The 23870-nt window shown below is 42.0% G+C and overlaps 1 protein-coding gene across 1 annotated transcript in view; it reads right to left on the bottom strand.

Annotated features, from left to right (window-relative positions):
• Positions 1–5803: 5803 nt before the first annotated feature.
• arrb1 (arrestin, beta 1) overlaps positions 5804–23870 on the bottom strand; it is a gene marked incomplete at both ends in the record, with an annotated part of 145909 nt that continues 127842 nt past the window's right edge. The window contains 5 exons of the mRNA XM_084321664.1: positions 5804–5915; positions 12388–12436; positions 17873–17943; positions 19833–19856; positions 21566–21649. Coding sequence (XP_084177790.1) covers positions 5804–5915; positions 12388–12436; positions 17873–17943; positions 19833–19856; positions 21566–21649 — 340 coding nt within the window. The remainder of the gene's footprint in view (positions 5916–12387; positions 12437–17872; positions 17944–19832; positions 19857–21565; positions 21650–23870) is intronic.

The following is a 23870-nucleotide window of genomic DNA, read 5'->3' on the forward strand; positions in this document are numbered from 1 at the left end:
AGCTATTGTTGTGCTAACAACATCCCGACACCCAGCTTGTTAGCCAGCATGAATGCCCGATGTAGAAGGCATAGACGCAGGTCGCTTGTTGGCCGGCATGAGTGCCCGATTTGGGGTGGTTCTCTCCTCTTTGTGTGCCTTTGTCCTTGCGGGTGTTCTGCCGGGGGAGCTTGTGGACGCGACAATAGTGGTGGTTGTAGGGTGTTTGAGCTTGTAGCCTAGTTAGCTCGCAGCTATCGTTAGCTTCTAACACAACGGTGTATACACAATATGTACAACAACACAATGATCAAACACCTTATAAATACTATTGTCATGTCCATAAGTTCCCTGGCAGAATACTTGTGAGGACAAGGGTATACAAGGAGGAGAGAACCATTTTAAATCGGGTATTCATGCTGGCTAACAAGCTGGGTAGCTATGAGCTAACTAGCGCTACAAGCTCAAACACCCTACAACCACCACTATTGTCGCGTCCACAAGCTCCCCCGGCAAAACACCTGCAAGGACAAAGGCACACAAAGAGGAGAGAACCACCCCAAATCGGGCACTCATGCCGGCCAACAAGCGACCTGCGTCTATGCCTTCTACATCGGGCATTCATGCTGGCTAACAAGCTGGGTGTCGGGATGTTGTTAGCTACGTTAGCTTCTAATGGTGTATACACAATATGTACAACGACACAATGATTTACATTATTACATAATGGTAACGTGGTTGTGGCTTTTACAAATAGTGGTTAGCTTTAGAGATGGATGGCTATGATCACGGAGCAATAGTGCTGTTAGGTGAAACAGATAGAGCTTCATTCATCACTCGGCTAGTAGTAGCAAGGCTCTCTGGCTGCCGCTAGCTGGTGTGTGACTCTCAGGCGTAAGCGGGGCAAGGGGGGCGTGCCAGCGTAGGGTCACGTGGGCTTAGTGGCCAATCAGGCCAACCCCGGAAATCAAATCAGTTGCGGAAGTGATACACGCAGCCGGGTAAGCCTGGAAGCTAGCAGACTAGGATAGTTAGTTGACAAGCTAATAAGTCAAGACCAAAAAATACAGATACAATAGAGTGGCCTACTGGAGGAGGGCAAGTAAGAGGCAGTAGATACTCAAAAGCACTCTGTATTTCCTCCTCGGAAAACTCCAGCAGGAAAACTCCACGTCTTTGTCTGTCTTAGCGCTTCGCTGGTGCTCGGACAAACTACACTTAAATCACTAGTGAATAATGTCCCACACATGTATGAGCCTGGCCTCTGACTGTTGATTGGACTAATTAGCAGGAGAAAGCCACAGGCTGCTAGAGTCAAATCCCTTATGGGGTGAACTCAGCTGGTTGATTCAGAGAGAACAACCAAATTAATCTACAATCGATACTCACTTCTTTCACACAGCTAGATCACAAGTGTAGTCAAACTCAGCTCCTCAGTGCAGACTGAGCTTCAGGCAGGAGTATTTAACACAAGCCTGGCCTCTGACTGTTGATTGGACTAATTAGCAGGAGAAAGCCACAGGCTGCTACAGTCAAGCCCTGTTATGGGGTGATCTCAGCTGGTTGATTCAGAGAGAACAACCAAATTAATACACAATCGATACTCACTTCTTTCACACAGCTAGATCACAAGTGTAGTCTAACTCAGCTCCTCACATTACACTTGTGAATCTCCAGGTGACCTAACACTACGACGTAAATGCAGTACAATAAGAGGTAAATACTATTTCTGGGACTTGATAGTGTTCAGTATGATTTAGGTGTTTGTTTTGTCCTAAAGCAGTAGATCACCTGCGCCCTGTTTCCTCCTTGAGTTGTTTTCCCCAAAGAAAGAGGCATGGCCTCACAGTGCAGTGCTGATGACATGCCTGATCATACTGAATGCCAAGCATTGCCTTGTACAGAACAAGCAACAAGACAATTGATGATGTGGGAGGAGCTTATCTGTCTGTTACATCATGCCAATGTATGATGTGGGAGGAGCTTATCTGTCAGTTGTTACATCATGCCAATTTATGATGTGGGAGGAGCAATAATATAATTACCATACAGATGTTTTGACCATTTGCCGTATATTATGACATCGTATCCAATGTTTTAAGAAGTAACTCTCGCTCTCCCATTGGCAAAATAATTATTAGTTAATTTGTACATGTTTTACTGATTGAGTGGAAAGTGCATTGAGCACAGCCCTGTTACTGACAAGCACAGACATACTATGTAGCTGATGTATTATTGATATACAAGGGAATCATGAATTTATTAGATTAGTTTCAAATGTATTGTCGTCACACAGCACAGGTACAGTACAATGAAATTAAGTTGACATCTAACCAGAGTGCAAATGTAACAGGTGTGTAATCTACAGTGTATATACAGTGTAACAAATCATTATATGGAATATATATAACAAAGCTACTGAGTAAATATGTTAATCTGATGTATGTACAGTATTAATATGTACAGTGATACAAGTATAAATACACTATGATGAGCAGGTTGCATGGTCGCCTCCACCGGTGTGGGAGGAGCTTATCCATCAGTAACATCGTGCCAATGTATGATGTGGGAGGAGCTTATCTCTTAGTTACATCATGCCAATTTTGTATGTGGGAGCAGCTTATCTGTCAGTTAAATCATGCCAATTTAGTGAAGAAAATTAAATATGAAGACGTCATGTTCACTCATGTGTTCCATGTGGCTCAGTACCAGTGTGAACTGTAAACGTGTCTTTCTGCACATCCTTCCTAGTTACACACGACCCCCCATACATGCATTTCATCAGAGGTCAGAGAGTTCAGAGCCCAGGCCCGTCTGCAGTGCAACACCTCTGGAGCAGTTTTGGGGTTCAGTGCCTTGCTCAAGGGCGCTTTGGCAGAGATGTTAGGCATCGTAGATGTAATACCAGCCACCCTCCAGTTGCCTGCTCACAGCTGGAATACACCCTCCTGTTGGTGCTGGGGATCAAACTAGCAACCTTTTGGGGTGTGCCTCTAAGCTGTTCTGCCTGATCTAAAAGCATAAAGATAATATTACATCTTCATCACAAAAATAAGAAGAACAGCTGAGGACTGACCAGATTGCCACAAATATTATTTTATTAAAGATGCAATTAAATATACAGGTTTATTCCTTGCCCCTTGAAAATAAAACAGCCTGTTATAATAATAATAATAATAATAATAATAATAATAATAATAATAATAATAATAATAATCATAATAATGTGTTTGACATTTCTGAAGACACAGCTGTAACAATGAACCATATATTCATTATCATATGATGATTAAAACATTATATAATAAGTTGAATGAGTCACAATGGGCATTGGCACATGTTGGCACATACTGTACTGTACTAATGTTTTACAACTCATCATCCACTTTATGCTGTACATCATCATAATCATCATCATCATCATCCAGGAGAGAAACACGTCATCCATTGTTTTACTCCTAGATTTGCTCAGTATTGTCGTTTCTAGAGAGGAATCCTTTCTGTGCCGGAACTCAAAACCAACGTTGGACTAATTTTTTTTTTGCAAAATAGATAAACAACGAACATACAGATGTACCCATCGTTCCCGTGGCTGTTGTGAAAATACCTTGTACCCTAAAGAGGCTGATTATTAATCGTCATTATTCACAAAACGTAGCACTGTAAATTGTCGCCGTGGTTTCATGCAGGCCCCCGTTGATATAAACAGTTACTTGTCGTCGACGCACCATTTAGCACGGGTTCCTTCTCTATCATATCGTCCTCGCTGTGAGTACCGTGGGGGCAGAGTACCGTGGGACAGGGGGAGGTGAGTGACCTTCTAATTTCACAGGGGTCCTTTTCCTTCCTTTACGTCCTTTTCCCACGCACGCTGAAGTCACCCCAGGCTGAGGTCACCCCCGGCTAGAGGTCACCCCCGGCTAGAGGTCACCCGCGGCTAGAGGTCACCCGCAGCTAGGGGTCACCCCCGGCGTCCACGCTCTCACCTCAAAATGAAAAACACAGACTCACGCCGTGGATAATCTCCCAGCTCTTCAGGTCATCCCAGAGGCCGTCCTGAGGAGGCCTAACCCTTTCACTACCACAACCACACTACATACGGTTAACCCTTTCACTACCACACTACAGAAGGTTAACCCTTTCACTACCACACTACAGAAGGTTAACCCTTTCACTACCACACTACATACGGTGGTTGTGAAAGGGTTAGCCCTTTGGTAGTGTGGTAGTGAAAGGGTTAACCTTCTGTAGTGTGGTGGTGAAAGGGTTAACCGTATGTAGTGTGGTAGTGAAAGGGTTAACCTTCTGTAGTGTGGTAGTGAAAGGGTTAACCTTCTGTAGTGTGGTAGTGAAATGGTTAACCTTCTGTAGTGTGGTGGTGAAAGGGTTAACCGTATGTAGTGTGGTAGTGAAAGGGTTAACCGTCTGTAGTGTGGTAGTGAAAGGGTTAACCTTCTGTAGTGTGGTGGTGAAAGGGTTAACCTTCTGTAGTGTGGTGGTGAAAGGGTTAACCTTCTGTAGTGTGGTGGTGAAAGGGTTAACCGTATGTAGTGTGGTAGTGAAAGGGTTAACCGTCTGTAGTGTGGTAGTGAAAGGGTTAACCTTCTGTAGTGTGGTTGTGAAAGGGTTAACCCTTTGTTGTGTGGTAGTGAAAGGATTAACCGTCTGTAGTGTGGTAGTGAAAGGGTTAACCGTCTGTAGTGTTGTAGTGAAAGGGTTAACCGTCTGTAGTGTGGTTATGAAAGGGTTAACCATTTGGTAGTGTGGTAGTGAAAGGGTTAACCGTCTGTAGTGTGGTAGTGAAAGGGTTAACCGTCTGTAGTGTGGTTGTGAAAGGGTTAACCCTTTGGTAGTGTGGTAGTGAAAGGGTTAACCGTCGGTAGCGTGGTAGTGAAAGGGTTAACCCTTTGGTAATGTGGTAGTGAAAGTGTTAACCATCTGTAGTGTGGTAGTGAAAGGGTTAACCGTCTGTAGTGTGGTTGTGAAAGGGTTAGCCCTTTGGTAGTGTGGTAGTGAAAGGGTTAACCATCTGTAGTGTGGTAGTGAAAGGGTTAACCGTCTGTAGTGTGGTATAGTGAAAGGGTTAACCATCTGTAGTGTGGTAGTGAAAGGGTTAATATCCCACCCCACCGGTTTGGGTTCCGTCATAATGTAGAACTATCAGCAGTAAAGCGTTTATAGTACAGGTGTGTTTGTTTTAATATTCAGTGGCTCAGTGATGGTCTCTTCGTTATAATATTCTCAACGCAGACGGAATTATGTATGCGGTGCCGTAAGCCACCGACCGTGAATCTATTTGTGGCTTGAGCCATAAACTGTGCATTGTTATAAGCTAATTTGGCAGTATCGGTGGTCAGGGGGGGGGGGGGGGGGCAAATGAATGTCTCACTCACATATGAAGTCTCTGTACTTTACATCAAATAACAGGTCAATATAAAGTTACTGTTGTTTCAGTCTGTTGTGTACAAACATCATGTATAACAAAGTGACGTTAGAGGCTACCAGCCGGAGTTGGACTCAGCCGTCGCCTAAATGCCCTCATCGCTCCTTCCTTCCGGCCGGCGAGCGAGCGCTCCGAGACCGCTCTGCACTCAAAAACACCTTTAACCTCACTAAACTGATGTCTAGGCTGCATTACTCTAGATAATATTTTTTTTTACACATTCTCGTATGGAGAAAACGAATGTGAACAAGTACACAAACAACGGCATCACTGTGAGTGTTTTCAAAGGCTGTCCCAGACTCTCTGGATGGACCTCCGTTCGCCTCCCAATACAAACAGCGGCGGCGCGACACCGGCAGGAGGTGGGATCCGCCTGCCGCTCTATCTGTCCTCCTGCTTGGGCGAGTCCGCCCCCTCCTCCTCCTCGTCCTTGTCGTCCTTCGCCCCGATGAGCCGCTGCCGCGCGAAGTCCTCGAAGATGATGTCATCGTCACTGGAGAGAGAGAGAGAGAGAGGGGGGGGTCAGTCAGCTGTTCTGATGATGTCATCATCACTGGAGAGAGAGAGTGAGGTCAGAGGTCCAGTCAATTTGAAACTGGCCCCTGTAAATGTCCAAACCCAACCCCCTCCAATGTACAATTCCCCCCTCCCCACCATCCCACCTACCCAACCTCCTCCAATGGACAGTTTCTTCCCCCTCAAATGTATATACTCTCTTTTTAGATTTTTTTCTTTACTCATAAACATTACTGTATTTTTGTAGATCTGGTATGTCATAAATGTCTAGTTGCAACAGTACTGTCTACCTGTATGTCATGTATGTCATATATGTTATGATGAATTGAAAATGGGGGACCCTGATGTAAACAAGACGAAAGTCTTTCTCTGGTCTGCATCCCCTTAACAATTGTGTGTATTGAGCTGTACTGTATTGTACCCATTCTGCAATCTGTTAATAACATTTTCAATTAATCAATCAATCAACCACTAGGATCTGCCCAGTAGAACCACAGTCTGACACTGTTGACCACTAGGAGCTGCCCAGTAGAACCACAGTCTGACACTGTTGACCACAAGGATCTGCCCAGTAGAACCACAGTCTGACACTGTTGACCACTAGGATCTGCCCAGTAGAACCACAGTCTGACATTGTTGACCACTAGGAGCTGCCCAGTAGAACCACAGTCTGACACTGTTGGCCACTAGGAGCTGCCCAGTAGAACCACAGTCTGACACTGTTGACCACTAGGAGCTGCCCAGTACAACCACAGTCTGACACTGTTGACCACTAGGAGCTGCCCAGTACAACCACAGTCTGACACTGTTGACCACTGAGCAGATCCACTGGGCAGATCCTGGGCAGTTGGGAGTTAACTGCCTTGCTCAGAGGTACTTGCGTGGTTGGTACTAAGGGACAGGATAGACTTCATTCACTTCCCTCGCCCAGATTCCCTGCACAGATTCTTCCTGCCGGTCCGGGGTATCGAACCCACTTCTCTACTCAGCAAGGCTTTTTCTTAAAGAAACACACAAACTTTACCATCTTCTCCAGAGTCAGACAAGAAGATAGATACCAATTTCCTCTCTGTGCGTTCAGTAGAAAGCTATCCGACCAGCTACTGTAGCTTAACCGATGGCCAAAAACACCCCTTTTGAGCTAGGCTAGCTGGTCCATATCCACTTAATTTGCGTGGACCTGTATGTCCCCATAATGTTGGCGTGTTCCTTTAATGATTAGTTGATTACTCTCTTTACTATTCTGTAACTGAGATGAGAAAAAAAAGTCAACATCGCCTGGATGTTGTGGACAATATCATCAAGTACCATAAGCCTGCTGAATAAACAGTGACAAAGCAGCCTAATGTCCGCTGCAAAGTGAAGTAACGAAGCGTTCAGAGAAAATCAAAGGCAGAAGACACCACCAGTGGTGCAATCGTCATGCAGGTCCCCAACCCAACATGTTGGATCTTAGCTGGTGAATCCACGAGACCACGACATGACGACAGCGCTGCATTAGAATGTTGTGCTCCACTGGCCAGTTTTTAGAAATGATTATACAATGGCATCATGCAAATGTCTTGATTCTGATTGGCTGAAACAGTGAAGTTGCCGGTTGTTATTTCGTATAACACACTCCACGTGACCCCAAAACGCGCCCACAACCGCATAACTTTTTCCGAATCACTCCGCCGTTCATTGTTTTTATGAATGAAACCAAGATGGCGGACAATAATCTTTATGAATGGATGTATTGATTTCGTCATAACGACTCATTCAAAAAAGATAAAGTCACCTGGAATAATGTTAGCAATGTTAGGGGGGGGGTTCTGAGGAGAGTGGCTCGGGTGCCGGTGTTGTGCCGAATTCGGACTCCCTGCCAGAATCCGACTCCCCCTCGGGTGAACGCGCAGACTACCCAGCATGTAATACGTTCTTAGTTAGAACAACTCGTTATTATTGGCGCATAGATTGCAGAAATACAGGAAAGTTTTGATTATATTTAAAAGGCTTTGACATTGTAAAATAAGTGGAGTTTCGAAGCTGTAAGCAGAATACAAGTCATAGGAACACCCACGATATAGTGTTCTTCCCCCTTCCTACTGTATAAGAAAGAATTAAAAACACATTGCAAGGAGAACAGAGGTTATTTGTTGAGTTTATGTGTATACAAAACCCTTGCAATAAATGTCTCTTAAATGAATGAAAAGCATACATAGCACCTAATGCTGCTCTGGATACAGGTAGTAGCATATATCGTGTGGGTGTTCCTATGACTTGTATTCTGCTTACAGCTTTGAAACTCCACTTATTTCGTTTTACAATGTCAAAGCCTTTTGAATATAATAAAAACGTCCCCGTATTTCTGTCCGCTTTATCGTTTTATGACAGACATATGATAGAGTGTATGCGCCAATAATAACGAGTTGAGTTACATGCTGGGTAGGCTGATAGAGTAAATGCGCGTCCACGCGAGGGGGAGTCGGATTCTGGCAGGGAGTCCGAATTCGGCACAACATTTCGTATAACACACTCCACGTGACCCCAGAACCTCAATCTAAATAAACCATAATCACCCTACAAAAGGTTCTGAGAATTCTGTTCCAGCTAAGAGGCAAAATAACGACACAGATACTTTTTTCACAAACTGCACTATAACCGGGAATGTTACCATCAATGTAAATAAACCATAATCACCCTACAAAAACAGTACTGTATTTGTAAATCTGGTATGTCATAAATGTATAGATGTAGCAGTACTGTCTATCTGTATGTCATGTATGTCATATATGTTAATAACATTTTCAATCAATCAAGCATGACTTCCATTGGATCTACGTTTTCTGTTTTGGGATCAACTTTTTTAGTTTTTGAATAAATCTCCATTATGCTTCAATTACTGTGTGTTTATAATAATAATAAGGTTGGGTGAATTGGGTCATTGTATAAAAGACATTACATCACTTGAAGTTGTGTGTTATAGGAATTAGATCACACCTAGGGGGGTCTAACGACCCTCCGCTGCGCGTCGGGCCTAAAAACCACCCCTAGGCGTGATCTAATTCCTATAACACACTCCATCGTGTGATGTAATGCTTAATGAATGCCTCCTCACGTCAACAGTGTGTCAACTTCATGTAACCAGCACCGCTTCAATTAACGCTTTGAAGGGACCTGGTAGACTGCACTATGGCATTACATATGAAATGGTCAGTCAGCACATTCCAATAATCTGTCTTAATGGTCCTGGAAGCCTGAGAGAGAGAGAGAAAGAGAGAGAGAGAGAGAGAGAGAGAGAGAGAGAGAGAGAGAGAGAGAGAGAGAGAGAGAGAGAGAGAGAGAGAGAGAGAGAGAGAGAGAAACAGACAGAGAGAAAGAGAGGGAGAGAGAGACAGAGACAGACAGAGAGAAAGAGAGAAAGAGAGGGAGAGAGAGACAGAGAGAGAGGGAGAGAGACAGACAGACAGAGAGAAAGAGAGGGAGAGAGAGACAAAGAGAGGGAGAGAGAGACAGACAGAGGGAGAGAGAGACAGAGAGGGAGACAGAGAGAGACAGAGAGAGAGAAAGAGAGGGAGAGAGAGGGAGAGACAGAGAGAGAAAGAGAGGGAGTCCACTCCATGTAAAAACTACACTGCATCAATTATTCAGAGTTGTGCTTATCAGCCTGTTAATGCATAGAGATGGAGAGGAAGTGAAACAGCAGGAAGTCAGACATGTATTATTGACAAGGCAGCAGGGGGAGGAGGCTGTTTGTATGTATATACTGTTTGTATGTATAAACTAGTAAGACATAGCGTTTCAGCTCTGTCGTCAAGGTAAAACAGTCTTTCTCTACACACAGTGTTTATAGTGTTAAAGTTAACACCAGATCCACCTTCTAACCACTTAGGCAGAGCCTGAGCTTGGAAGATTCTATCTACCTTCAAGAGTGGTTTTGTGATATTGAGCTTTAGATTTAATGTTAATTCACATATTTAACCATGTAAATACACACTTTCAAAAATCTAACTTCACCCACATTTCAAGACCTGTTTCTATAGTTACATCTGTTACGAATTAAGACCTGTTTCTAGTTACATCTGTTACGAATTAAGACCTGTTTCTAGTTACATCTGTTACGAATTAAGACCTGTTTCTAGTTACATCTGTTACGAATTAAGACCTGTTTCTAGAGTTACATCATCTCAATAAAGACCTGTTTCTAGAGTTACTTTATATCAATAAAGACCTGTTTCTAGAGTTACATCATATTGATGAAGACCTGTTTCTAGAGTTACATCATATCGATGAAGACCTGTTTCTAGAGTTACATCATATGAATAAAGACCTGTTTCTAGAGTTACATCATATCGATGAAGACCTGTTTCTAGAGTTACATCATCTGAATAAAGACCTGTTTCGAGAGTTACATCTGTTACGAATTAAGACCTGTTTCTAGAGTTACATCATCTGAATAAAGACCTGTTTCTAGAGTTACATTATATCGATGAAGACCTGTTTCTAGAGTTACATTATATCGATGAAGACCTGTTTCTAGAGTTACATCATCTGAATAAAGACCTGTTTTGAGAGTTACATCTGTTACGAATTAAGACCTGTTTCTAGAGTTACATCATGTGAATAAAGACCTGTTTATAGAGTTACAGCATATGAGTAAAGACCTGTTTATAGAGTTACATCATGTGAATAAAGACCTGTTTCTAGAGTTACATCCGAATAAAGACCTGTTTCTAGAGTTACATCATATGAGTAAAGACCTGTTTCTAGAGTTACATCAGAATAAAGACCTGTTTCTAGAGTTACATCATATGAATTACTAATTATTTACCAACATGTCAGATAGAACATTACAATAGAGGACTTACATGGAATGTGTGTGTAGTTATATTTATTCCAACATGGCTGCTTGTAACCACTGACAACCAGATTAGAAAGAAAATGCCTAACTTCTGTGCAGTGGTAGAGCAGGTACAAAACTGTAAAAGCATGATATTACTGTTCCACTGTAACTTGTTTACAAGATCCAGTAATAGGGGGGGCGGTCGGGTGGCGTAGCGGAGATTGCGTTCATCACCAATGCAAGAGGCTGCGGTCTCGACTCCCGGAGTCAGCATTGCCTCCGGCTTGGGCCGATCGTCATACTAACTCGTTTGGCTGAGTTAGCGGGAGGGAAGTCGTGGGTGGTAATCTGGCGTTGTGGACAGCGACACCTACAGGTCAGGTCTGGGCGCCTGCTCAGCGAAAGGCAGGAAGTGGTGAAGGCAGTGTGACCTCCCACGTGTTACACTTCACCAATGAGAGTCCTCGCTGCCAGGTGAAAAGAGAGCCACTGGCTGTCTCCGCATGTGTCGGAGGAAGCATGTGGTAGACTTCAGGGTTCCCTTGTACCGACCAGTAGGGGGAACATGCGCACAACGACCAGGTAGGGGAGGGGGGGAATTGGCATAACGACTAAATTGGGGGGAAAAGGATAGAAAATCAGGCAAAAAAATTATAATAATAAAAAATAAAAAGATCCAGTAATAGGACACCAAATTAGTATGTTTCTGTTGATATATTTCTCTCTTTTTTTTGTATCTACTTTTTCTCCCCATTTTTCTATTTTTCTCCCTTCCCCAATTTCGTATTGTCCAATTCTACCCTCCCCTGTCTCGAACGCTGTTGGCCATGCCTCCCACAAGCCGGCTGCAATGTGGACGAAGCCTTGCATCACGTGTCCCCTCCGGTACTCGAGGAGGCAGCCGTCGCATCTTTTCACCTGCACAGCGCGATCTCTCAGCGGCGAGGAGTAACGCGTGGGAGGGACACGCCGCCCTCGCCGCTTCCTGATTCTACTGCTCAGGCGCACCAACCGACCTGTAGGAGTCGCTGTCCACAACGTCCAATCCCCACCCACCGGCTTCCCACCCCCTAATACTGCCAATTGTATTAGTATGAACGACCAGCCAAGCTGGTAGCAACGCCGAGAGCTGGGCTCGAAGCCAGCATCTCCTGCGTTGGTGGCGAGCGCCTTTCCCACTGCACCACCTAGCCGCCCTGTTGATATATTTCTCATATATCAACACATAGATATCTATGTGTCTCTTCCAACATGGATGACATAATGGGCATTCTAAACGGTTGTTGGCCAAGCTGTAAAGCCGGAACTCGGAATTAAAAAGTGTATAAACCTACCCCTTACCTTAACCCTAACCCTAACCTTAATCTAACCCTTACCTTAAACCCAACCTTAACCTAACCCTTACCTTTAAATAGAGATTTAAAAAATCATATAATTTGTAATCATACATTTTGGAAGACGTAGTTATTTCCTGCTTTGCAGCTTGGCCATTAACCCTTTCACTGCCGCACTACCAAACCGTTAACCCTTTCACTGCAACAATACACAGAAGGTTAAGTGACCACCCTTCTACACATTCCATGCCAGGCCTTTATTCCCGTCCCAGGCAGAGAGAGGAGCTTCTTACTGGGTGTCAAACTCGATCAGGTTGGTGTCAATAGGCTCCTCATCTGGAGCTGCAAGAAACAGAACAACATTTACGTTAGAGCCATACGTGCTGTATACATGTTATTGGATATTAGACTGTTATTAGACTGTTATTAGATATTAGACTGTTATTAGATATTAGACTGTTATTATACTGTTATTAGACTGTTATTAGACATGTTATTAGATATTAGACTGTTATTAGATATTAGACTGTTATTAGATATTAGACTGTTATTAGATATTAGACTGATAGACTGTTATTAAATATTAGACTGTTATTAGATATTAGACTGTTATTAGATATTAGACTGTTATTAGACTGTTATTAGACTGATATTAGATATTAGACTCTTATTAGACATTATTAGATATTAGTGTTAGGGATTAGTGTTAGTGGAGGACCCAAACGCAGAACAGGACGAGGAGAAGGCAATAGGCAACAACGAGACACGGAGCCAGGGGTGAAGTCAAAGTATAATGCTTTACTTCAGCACAAAATAAGGAAGGCACAGCAATGGCCGGCAGAGGGTAAACTACAAAACAACAACTAAAAAACCACAGCAGAGCTGGTAGGGAAAAACACAATCTAACTACAAATAAAACACTAACAAAAACGAGACGAACTGTACACAAAAACAAAGATGGTAGAACAACAAAAAACACTAACACTAGAAAACACTTACATACAAAGGGTGTAGGCTCAAACAATGGACCGACAAGGAGTACAGGAAAACACACAGCATATATAGACAGACTAATTAACAACATGAGGGTGATTGGGAACGAGACACACCTGAGAAGGGAAACAAACTGAACACACTGGGGTAAAAGACTAAAGACAACGCAAGGCCAAACACACTGGGGAACACACTAAAAAACAGACTAAACACTTGACAAAAGCACAGGAGCACACTGGGTTACCGATACAAAGGAAGGGATAACACTATGGGAAGAAAACACATAAATGCAGACATCCTAATGACATACAAGTGGAGGAGGAGTAGTGGAAATAAATGTCCAGCAGGTGGAGGTAGCAGTCTGTGAAAAGGAGGGGGCTGTTCATGAGTCCTTGGATGGACAGGAGGGGAGGGGGGAGTAGGAGGAGCAGGAGGGGGGATCGGGGCAGGGAAAAACCTCTGAATGGGGGGGGGGGGGGGGGGGGGACCGTAATAATTAGACTGTTATTAGACTGTTATTAGACTGTTATTAGATATTAGACTGTTATTAGATATTAGACTGATATTAGACTGTTATTAGACTGTCATTAGACTGTTATTAGATTGTTATTGGTTTTGTATACATTGTGGAATTTGAATACATGTATATATTCTATTTTATGTAAGGTGTACTTTAACCACACACGTTAATTGTTTTTGTATAGCCAGATACTACATAGGTATGTAGAGGACGTTGTTGAAAAATTGCTCTGTCTAGAAGATGAAGAAGGACACAAGGAAAATTAAGAATCATTAAGAAGCGGAACCGCTGTTAAAATCCTACATTTTAGGCTCTTAGCGAAATATTATCCATAATCCAGAGGGATTTACAACAGTAGAATGTTCTGTTGTGATGAGGGCATGTGATAATCTGACATGTAACTCACCAACGTGTTCTGTTGTGACATGTGATCATCTAACATGTAACTCACCAACATGTTCTGTTGTGACATGTGATCATCTGACATGTAACTCACCAATGTGTTCTGTTGTGACATGTGATAATCTGACATGTAACTCACCGTGTTCTGTTGTGACATGTGATAATCTGACATGTAACTCACCAACTTGTTCTGTTGTGACATGTGATCATTTGACATGTAACTCACCAACATGTTCTGTTGTGACATGTGATAATCTAACATGTAACTCACCAACGTGTTCTGTTGTGACATGTAACTCACCAACATGTGATAATCTGACATGTAACTCACCAACGTGTTCTGTTGTGACATGTAACTCACCAACATGTGATAATCTGACATGTAACTCACTGTTATGTGTACTTTCACATGGTGGAGGGAATACTTACTGTCTGTGGTGTATATTCGCATTGTGGTTTAAGTGTGGTGTCACTAATTGGTGGTTTGTGATTGACACACTGTTTCCTTTCTGCTGTCTTCCTTGTAATTAAAATGGCTGCTTTCCTAATTGAACACAGGTGTGGTGATCAGGCTCCACGCCCTGCCTAAACAGACCAGAGTGCAGTCTGCAGTTGTCTCCAGAGTCGCTTACCAGCTCTCACCTTGTGCTCTCACCATTTTGGCCATTTTGCTCTTTGTTATATTTTTGGCCATGTGCTATTTTGTGTTACTTATATCCTGAACCATAGAGGCTGGAGCACCCAGCACTCCATAATTGTTTGTCATTTAGATAGTTGCTCAAATAAATATGGTCATTTTTGGTAAAACTTGTCTGATTCCTTGTTATCCACCACGCTACAACCAAGGCCTACCGGGTAAAAACGAGCCATATTCCTGTGACAATTGAGGCCTTAGGGCAAGTCACATAGGCTTGGTCGTAACACTCACCAACATGTGATAATCTGACATGTAACTCACCCAGTGCCCCTTTAAATGTAGAATACTGTATGTAATGCTGTCAAACAGCAACAGCCTCTAGGCAAAAGTACCCCTCTTGGTCACAGTATACAAGGTCAGGTGTGGCCAGAATTCTTTTTTTTTATCCACTTTTTCTCCCCATTTTTCAATTTTTCTCCCATCTCAATTTCGTATTTCCAATTCTTCCCTCCCCTGTCTTGAACGTTGCTAGACTATGCCTCCCACTGGTCGGCTGTAGTGAGGATAGAAGCCTTGCATCATGTGTCCCCTCCGGTACACGAGGAGGCAGCCTGTAGCATATTTTCACCGCAGCAGCTCGAACTCTCAGTGGCGAGGAGTAACGCGTGGGAGGCTCACGCTGCCCCCGATACTTCCTGTTTCCGCTGCACCGGCGTCACCCAACCGACCTGTAGGAGTCGCTGTCCACAACGTCCAATCCCCACCCACCGGCTTTCCCACCCTCTAACACTGCCAATTGTGTTAGTATGACGGCCGGCCAAGCCGGTAGCAACGCTGAGAGCTGGGCTCGATACCAGCATCTCCTGCGTTAGTGGCGAGTGCCTTACCCACTGCGCCACTCAGCTGCGCTAGAATTGTTGATGGCATTACAGATTACACAGAACTATGAGTGATGTTTGTCTGTCTGACAGAATAATTACTAAAGATTTTCTATTAGATGTAGAACGATAACTAATGATTTTCTATTAGATGTAGAACGATAACTAATGATTTTCTATTAGATGTAGAAACTTTAAGATAACTAATGATTTTCTATTAGATGTAGAAAGATAACTAATGATTTTATATTAGATGTAGAAAGATAACTAATGATCTTCTATTAGATGTAGAACGATAACTAATGATTTTCTATTAGATGTAGAACGATAACTAATGATTTTCTATTAGATGTAGAACGATAACTAATGATTTCCTATTAGATGTAGAATGATTACTAATGGTTTTCTACTTCCTATTGTTATGATTGTATATGACGAGTGATATTATATGCCTTTTTTTTGCTTATTTCTGTCTGTACACTCGACGTGACTGTAAATGAGGGAAAGCTCAGTTGCCTTTCGAGTTTAAATAAAGGTTTGAAATTAAACATGTCATTCTGCCAGTAAACTCTATCCTTAATCAAAGGCTATGTTGTCTGCCTCTGTGAATAATGTCTGGTTAAATGATTTCATTGATGATTTCTTCAGTCAACAATGGCTTTAGTATTGAAAAACTTAGGCTACGTTCACTGTTTTTGCTGTAAACTATCGGTCTCTCCATGTTGCAACACGTCATTCTACAGAAATCTAGTCTATAGGGTCTTTGCTGTAACTTATAGGTCTCTCCATGTTGCAACATATTCTGCCAGTAAACTCTATCCTTAAAGAGCAGCTCACATTACCATAGACCAGCGTTTCCCAAACTTAGGGTCGCGGAGCCATTTTTATTGGGTCGCCAATAATTTTTTTTTTTTTTTTTATAAAATATATATATATATATATGTATATTATTTTTTTAAATAAAAAAGCTGTAGATGTGTTGATTCAGTTTGGCACCACATACTTATGTGAATCTGGGTTTTCTACTCTAGCATACCTGAAAAACAAATACAGAAACAGACTAAATGCTCAGCATGACCAGGAAAATGTAATTAGAACGTTATTCCACATATATATGGAATATATATGTGGAAAGTCACAGCACTTTGCGAGCGTCTAGCGCAGGGGTGGCCAACCCATGGCTCGCAAGCCGCATGTGGCTCTTTACCTGTCAATGTGTGGCTCTTCCATCCAAAAAAAAAAAGAAAAGAAATAATTTTTTTTTTATTATTATTATTATAATTTCTTTTGTCACTCAAACCTGTGGTAAACCTCATATTTTTATATTAAGAGGTAATTATATAGTTTACACTGTTTATTTTTCTCATATTTCTCATATAAGCTGTGGGGTCATCTGACCCCTTCCGGCGGGAATCAGTGACATTTTCTCCATGGCTGTTCTAGTGTTAAAGAGCAGCTCACATTACCATAGACCAGCGTTTCACAAACTTAGGGTCGCAGAGCCGTTTTTATTGGGTCGCCAATAAAAAATGTATTTCTTTTATTATAAATATATATATATATATATATATATTTTTTTTTTAAATAAAAAAGCTGTAGATGTGTTGATTCAGTTTGGCACCACATACTTATGTGAATCTGGGTTTTCTACTCTAGCATACCTGAAAAACAAATACAGAAACAGACTAAATGCTCAGCATGACCTCAGAATAGCACTTTCAAAAACCAAGCCCAGAATAGATCTGCTGGTTGAAAACTTCAACCAGCCACATACCCCTCATTAGATTTCATTGTGCCATAGATTAAATATTATACCCCTTCTAGCATGATGTCAGGTCAGTAGAATTTTTAAATAAGTCAGTACAAATTTATCAGAATGTTGCTCAATGTTGGGGTTTAAGGTTGAGGGACGGAGGGAGGGGGTAAGAAATGGAGAGTTGAAAAAGGGGTGAGAAATAGAAAGGAGAGTAGAACATGTTTGTTCATTTAAAAGTGTTACAAAATTGTATGTATATGTTATGAGGTGGTGAGCAACTTAACATTACACTCTGATTATTGCTGTGATGTACTTTTATAATTAAATAAATACATTTCATATACATTTGAAATGCATGGTTTGTTGTGTTCTTTATCAGTAGTTTATAAATGTATGTTATGGCAATTCATGATGTATTTTTGTAAGTTTGGGTCCCAGGGAAACACCAAATTTCTCCTTTGGGTCTCGAGCTGAAAAAGTTTGGGAACCCCTACCATAGACGTATGTGGTGATTTCCCAGACAGATGTTGTTTCTCTGAGTAAAGCTCGACACACATTAGACATCAGACAGAGAGGGAGTGGCGTGTCGTACCGTCTCTGTAGAGTGATTCCTCTAGCGGCTTGGGGTGCATTAACGTGAAGGGCAGCTCCACCGACACGTCGCTGGAAAACAGTTCAATCACTGGTACATTCGTCAGGACATTTAAAACACAACGAGGACTCAGCCGTCACCATGGTGATAAGTTGCCTCTCTCTCTCACTCAGCCCCCAGGTGGCCATGTGATGTTTTTAACCCTTTCACTACCACACTACAGAAGGTTAACCATTCACTACCACAGTAGTGTGGTAGTGAAAGGGTTAACCTTATGTAGTGTGGTTGTGAAAGGGTTAACCCTTTGTCGTGTGGCAGTGAAAGGGTTAACCTTCTGTATTGTCACTGTGAAATGGTTAACCCTTTGGTAGTGTGGCAGTGAAAGGGTTAAAGAGGCCCTTCACCCAAAAAAACAACACTGATTTATTTTTCTTATAATCTCACACATTATGTGAGATTATGTGCAAAATAAATCAGCATTGTTATTTTGGTGAAGTGCCCCTTTAATTATACAGCAGTGGGTTGTGAGGAAGCATCTTAAACCTGATGTTATGTTAACAGTTACAATAGTGAAGCATCTGTACCACCTCTAGTCCTGTTCACGTAGGAACTGTTTTCTATCAAAATACACCCGCCATATATATATATTTTTTTCAAATGAAACTGTTCACAACATGGAGTGTGTATTATAAACATGTCACAAACACACAAAGAGTTTGTTTCTACACACTGTAGTTTGTAGTTTATTACACGCTAAACTTTGCGCATTTCCAAGATAATGCAGTATTTTTCCATAGATCGCAAGAAAAAACGCGTTATATGCAATAAGCCCAAACCGCTCTGGTTGATCCCCTGTAACCCCAAATACTCCCAAATCAAAGACATATACCATGTACCTTCACAAAATCGTTTTAACTCAAAACCGTGATCGTGTTTGTCGAGCATGTTTTATGTCCGGTAAAACACAAAACTGTGATCGATAGAAGGTTCGGTAAAATACACATAAGGTATTCCAAAAAGAATAATTCCAAGTGATCGCCTCGCCATCGCGATTACCAGTGTATATGTCTATACACGTTTCGATGGTAAATACGCTTCGGCAACGGAATGTGCCGAAGCGAATGTGAATCTCTGTTCAAGCAGGAGGAGGAGCCCTTACCAAAAGGAAAACGTGTATCCACGCCAATGCAATTCCAGTTCAGACACAGACGATACTGCCACCTGGTGATATTCGATCGGCATTGCAATTCCAACGTATACAAACGAGCCAGGGACGGCTAGAATGATCCGGATGATGATTTAGAACGCTGATTTAGAGTGCTGAATGTGTTAAAGCTGTACTACGCTGTTTTGAAGTAGGGGGATTTGTTTACATTTGCAGAGCCTGTAATTAAAGGTGCTATAGAATCTAGATAACATTCAGCCACTAGATGTCGCACTAGAGCACCAGCTTGTCATTTTATCCAATCAGGTGCATTCCACATTTGGAAATGGGAAGTATGGAGGGGATACATGCATGCAACATGTAAACAACAACATTCATTTTGGAACAAGCAACAATTTTTAAACGATCAATTCATTAATCAATACTTTTTTGGTGGGAGGAAAGCAATACTTTTATTCCACACCTTTCTAAAAGCTCTGTGGATGTATTATTTTTTTAGAAAATTATTACTCTACATAAAAAGTTCTATAGCACCTTAAATTTACCAAACATTGTTACAAAATACGGCTCCTGTAAACGTCAACAGTGAGTCGATAACTCTCCAGGTACAGTAGCTCAGTTTGTTTGTTCAGTTATGAAAGCAGCATAGAATCCTCTCTCTCTCTAATGCTCTCCAGAAAGGGCCCCGCACGCCCCCGGCTGACCCGTACTGACACCGCAGGGTTTGCCGTAGTGCTAATACCGGCAGTAGAGATGGTGATCTCTATAGTGATATTACTGGATATGAAAGCTTACCTCGCCGCAAGATCTCCCAAGAGCCTGCAATCAATAACAAAAATGTACATCCTTTACTTTACATCAGCATTTTTCCACGTGAAATTATTCATAACATTGCAGTATTAACCCTTTCAGCCAGGTGTGTGTTATTTTGGAATGTTTTCTCAGAATTCTGTCTTGGAATTTTACCACTCAATAGCTTTCAATCTAGAGCAATGAGGAGACGGCGGGTGGGGTGTCTCCCAGACGCTGACTCCCGTGAGAAGACGTCCTCTTACTGTTATTCTATATTTCATTGGTCAATAGCCATTCTGACGTCATCATTAGAATGTTAAATTCTCAAAATTCTTATCTCATGTGAGATCGTCCACCTGAAAGGTAGACTGTGAGTTTCATACATACCCACCTCCAGACACACCCAGAATATTCCAATAGACGGGTTTCTTGTTTATATATCGGAGCTCTATGGAGAAACAGTGACACTCCCCTGACCAAATGTATAATGGAGCTCTATGGAGAAACCATGACACTCCCCTGACTAAAAGTATAATGGAGCTCTATGGAGAAACAGTGACACTCCCCTGACTAAATGTATAATGGAGCTCTATGGAGAAAACATGACACTCCTCTGACTAAAAGTATAATGCAGCTCTATGGAGAAACCATGACACTCCCATGACTAAAAGTATAATGGAGCTCTATGGAGAAACCATGGCACTCCCCTGACTAAAAGTATAACAGAGCTCTATGGAGAAACCATGACACTCCCATGACTAAAAGTATAATGGAGCTCTATGGAGAAACCATGGCACTCCCCTGACTAAAAGTATAACAGAGCTCTATGGCGAAACCATGGCACTCCCCTGACTAAAAGTATAATAGAGCTCTATAGAGAAACCATGGCACTCCCCTGACTAAAAGTATAACAGAGCTCTATGGAGAAACCATGGCACTCCCCTGACTAAAAGTATAATAGAGCTCTATGGAGAAACCATGGCACTCCCCTGACTAAAAGTATAATAGAGCTCTATAGAGAAACCATGGCAATCCCCTGACTAAAAGTATAATGGAGCTCTATGGAGAAACCATGGCACTCCCCTGACTAAAAGTATAACAGAGCTCTATGGAGAAACCATGGCACTCCCCTGACTAAAAGTATAATAGAGCTCTATGGAGAAACCATGGCACTCCCCTGACTAAAAGTATAATAGAGCTCTATGGAGAAACCATGGCAATCCCCTGACTCAAAGTATAATGGAGCTCTATGGAAAAACCGTGACACTCCCCTGACTAAAAGTATAATGGATCTCTATGGAGAAACCATGGCACTCCCCTGACTAAAAGTAGAATGGAGCTCTATGGATAAACCATGACACTCCCCTGACTAAAAGTATAATGGAGCTCTATGGAGAAACAGTGACACTCCCCTGACCAAATGTATAATGGAGCTCTATGGATAAACCATGGCAATCCCCTGACTAAAAGTATACTGGAGCTCTATGGAGAAACCATGACACTCCCCTGACTAAAAGTTGTTTCAAACTAATATGGCTGGATGTCATTTTGCTAAATCAGCATGGCTGTGAGTGTCTTTCACCTTTTACATATCTAGCTTAGAGTCTGATGTAGTTAGCATAGTATTTGATCATACATACCCATCTTGAGACACAACCATAATATTTCAATAGGACAACAAGCTAACATGCTGTGTTATGGTGATGTTAGCTAGCATAGTGTTAGTTCATACATACCCGCCTCGTGACACAACCAGTTTCACTTTCACTTTGTATGAAACGATGATGCCCAGGATCTCCTTGTTGGCGCCCTCTCTTAACCTGAAACATTATCACATGATTTACCTTTGATTTACCTTTGATTTCACTGTTTTTAACCACAGTCAACCATTTGACACTTGTCTTATGGTAGCCTGTGGTCATAGTCACTGTGAGATTGTGATTTATAGAAATGCTGCTCCTATGCTCTCAAATGTATTACTGGTGGTAGATATGGTTCATTATGGTTTATCTCAGATGTATTACTGGTGATAGATATGCTACTCACCACTGCATCCTGTATGATAAAGTGGGTTGGTCTTCTCAGTCAGAATTGGTATATGTTTATCTTTAAATGCTCAAATGACTGTCTGATGCTTAACCCTTTGGGTGCCGTTAACGTAGAACTACGTTTCTGTCGCCCGACGGTTGAGTGCCGGAAACGTAGATCTACGTTTTTCTCACGGTATTTCTTTTATTCGCTATTGCCATTCATAATTCAGCGGGGCACCTTGTGCATGCTGTACTGAATGTGTCTGAGCTGGCAGACGGTCTTATACCGCCCTCTAACGCCTTGTAGGGATGGCTTGGACAACTGACCCTGCCCGCCCGTTCATGTGCAATGCCCAATGACGTCGGAGACAGGATCGCTGGGGATAACTGGAATGGCGATCAGATAATTGGATAATTTTTTTTGCATTACATCAGAGACCAGGTAAGGACTCTATATATCCAATCTTGTGTTGATCTGATATTTTTTTCTCCTGTGATTGAAGCTGTCTGTGTGTGTTGTGTGTGGCTGTTTACCGTTGGGTGCAGGAGGGGGGGGGGGGAGCGCCGCGCTCCAGGGCCCATTTCATGTATGCACGAGGAGACACAATAATGATAATCTAGCATTGATTTCAGGAAGATTCGATAATCAGGCGAAAAATGACAACGTGATAAGTGGATTCCACTAAAACGCTATTTTCGCGTCTTTTTCCTGGAATTACTCAGAAGCACCCAAACTATATTCATATTCAAAACGGTATAAAACGGAAATGTACGGATGAAAAAAGTATCTGTTTTTTGCACGTTGACCAGAAGCAACTCACTGACAATCGACGGTGTTATTAGATCCATAGCTATAATATAAAATATAGGTTTAGCTCTACAAACAAGGTGAGCGCTTACATGGGGTTAATGGACGGCAAGGCCAGATGCACTTCCCGGAAGGGGCGTGGCACCCAATGTGTTAAGGTCCCCAGAGCACGGTCTGAACATGGAAAGTCAGCCTTTTGTTTTAATGCCTCAGGTTCTTGGAATGATCTTCAACTCGTAAAAATCAATACCCCACCATCCTATGGACAAACCTCCCTGCTTCAGTTTGTAACTGTTTTTAATTTTGATCTTTCTTAACACATTGAGTGCCACGCCCCTTCCGGGAAGTGACCACTTCCGTGCCGCCCATTAATCCCATGTAAACGTAGTTGTAGTTTGTAGAACTAAACCTATATTTTATAGTATCGCTATGGGTCTAATAACGCCCTCGAGTCTCATTGAGCTACTTCTGGTCAACGTGCAAAAAACAGATTATTTTTTCATCCGTACATTTCCGTTTGATACCGTTTTGAATATGAACATATAGTCCGGCTGCTTCTGAGCAATTCCAGGGAAAATACACGAAAACAGTGTTTATGTGTAATTCAATAAACACGTTGTCATTTTTCGCCTGATTATCGGATCTTCCAGAAATCAACGCTAGATCATCACTATTATCACTTTGATTGCCTAAGGCTAAATTCATTATATACCATAGGTTGCCGGCTCTATTTGTCTATGGAGAAATTCCCCTTCTTTGCAGGGCTATAACTTTTTAAATTCTATTGCTACATTGCCATTATTAGGGCCCATTCAAAGTCCTATATGTATTGTTCATTGTGTAGCAACGTTAAACTTTTTCATTCACATATTCATAGTAAAGTATGGTCTAATCATGTATAAGTATGTTTTCATCTCTTTCTGCAGCTTTCTCCAGAACGTGATCTATAGCCCCAAATGCATTATATTGATGATGAAATACAGTTTGATGGCAATCAGGGCGATATAAAAAATTTCAATTGGACGTACTTCTAGAATGATCTACGTATGATCTGATGATGACCGGATGGGCGGGGGATCATTTATAATTCCGTGGGCAGCGTTATATCATTCATCTAGTGTGGGTCATATGTTCATCATAACAGTTTATATGGAACACGTTCAAAAATAACGCTGAATCTTACCGTAACTTCCCCGCGCCGTT

Source organism: Notolepis coatsorum (genome assembly GCF_963971535.1).
Source record: "Notolepis coatsorum genome assembly, chromosome: 1".
Classification (NCBI taxonomy): Eukaryota; Metazoa; Chordata; class Actinopteri; order Aulopiformes; family Paralepididae; genus Notolepis; species Notolepis coatsorum.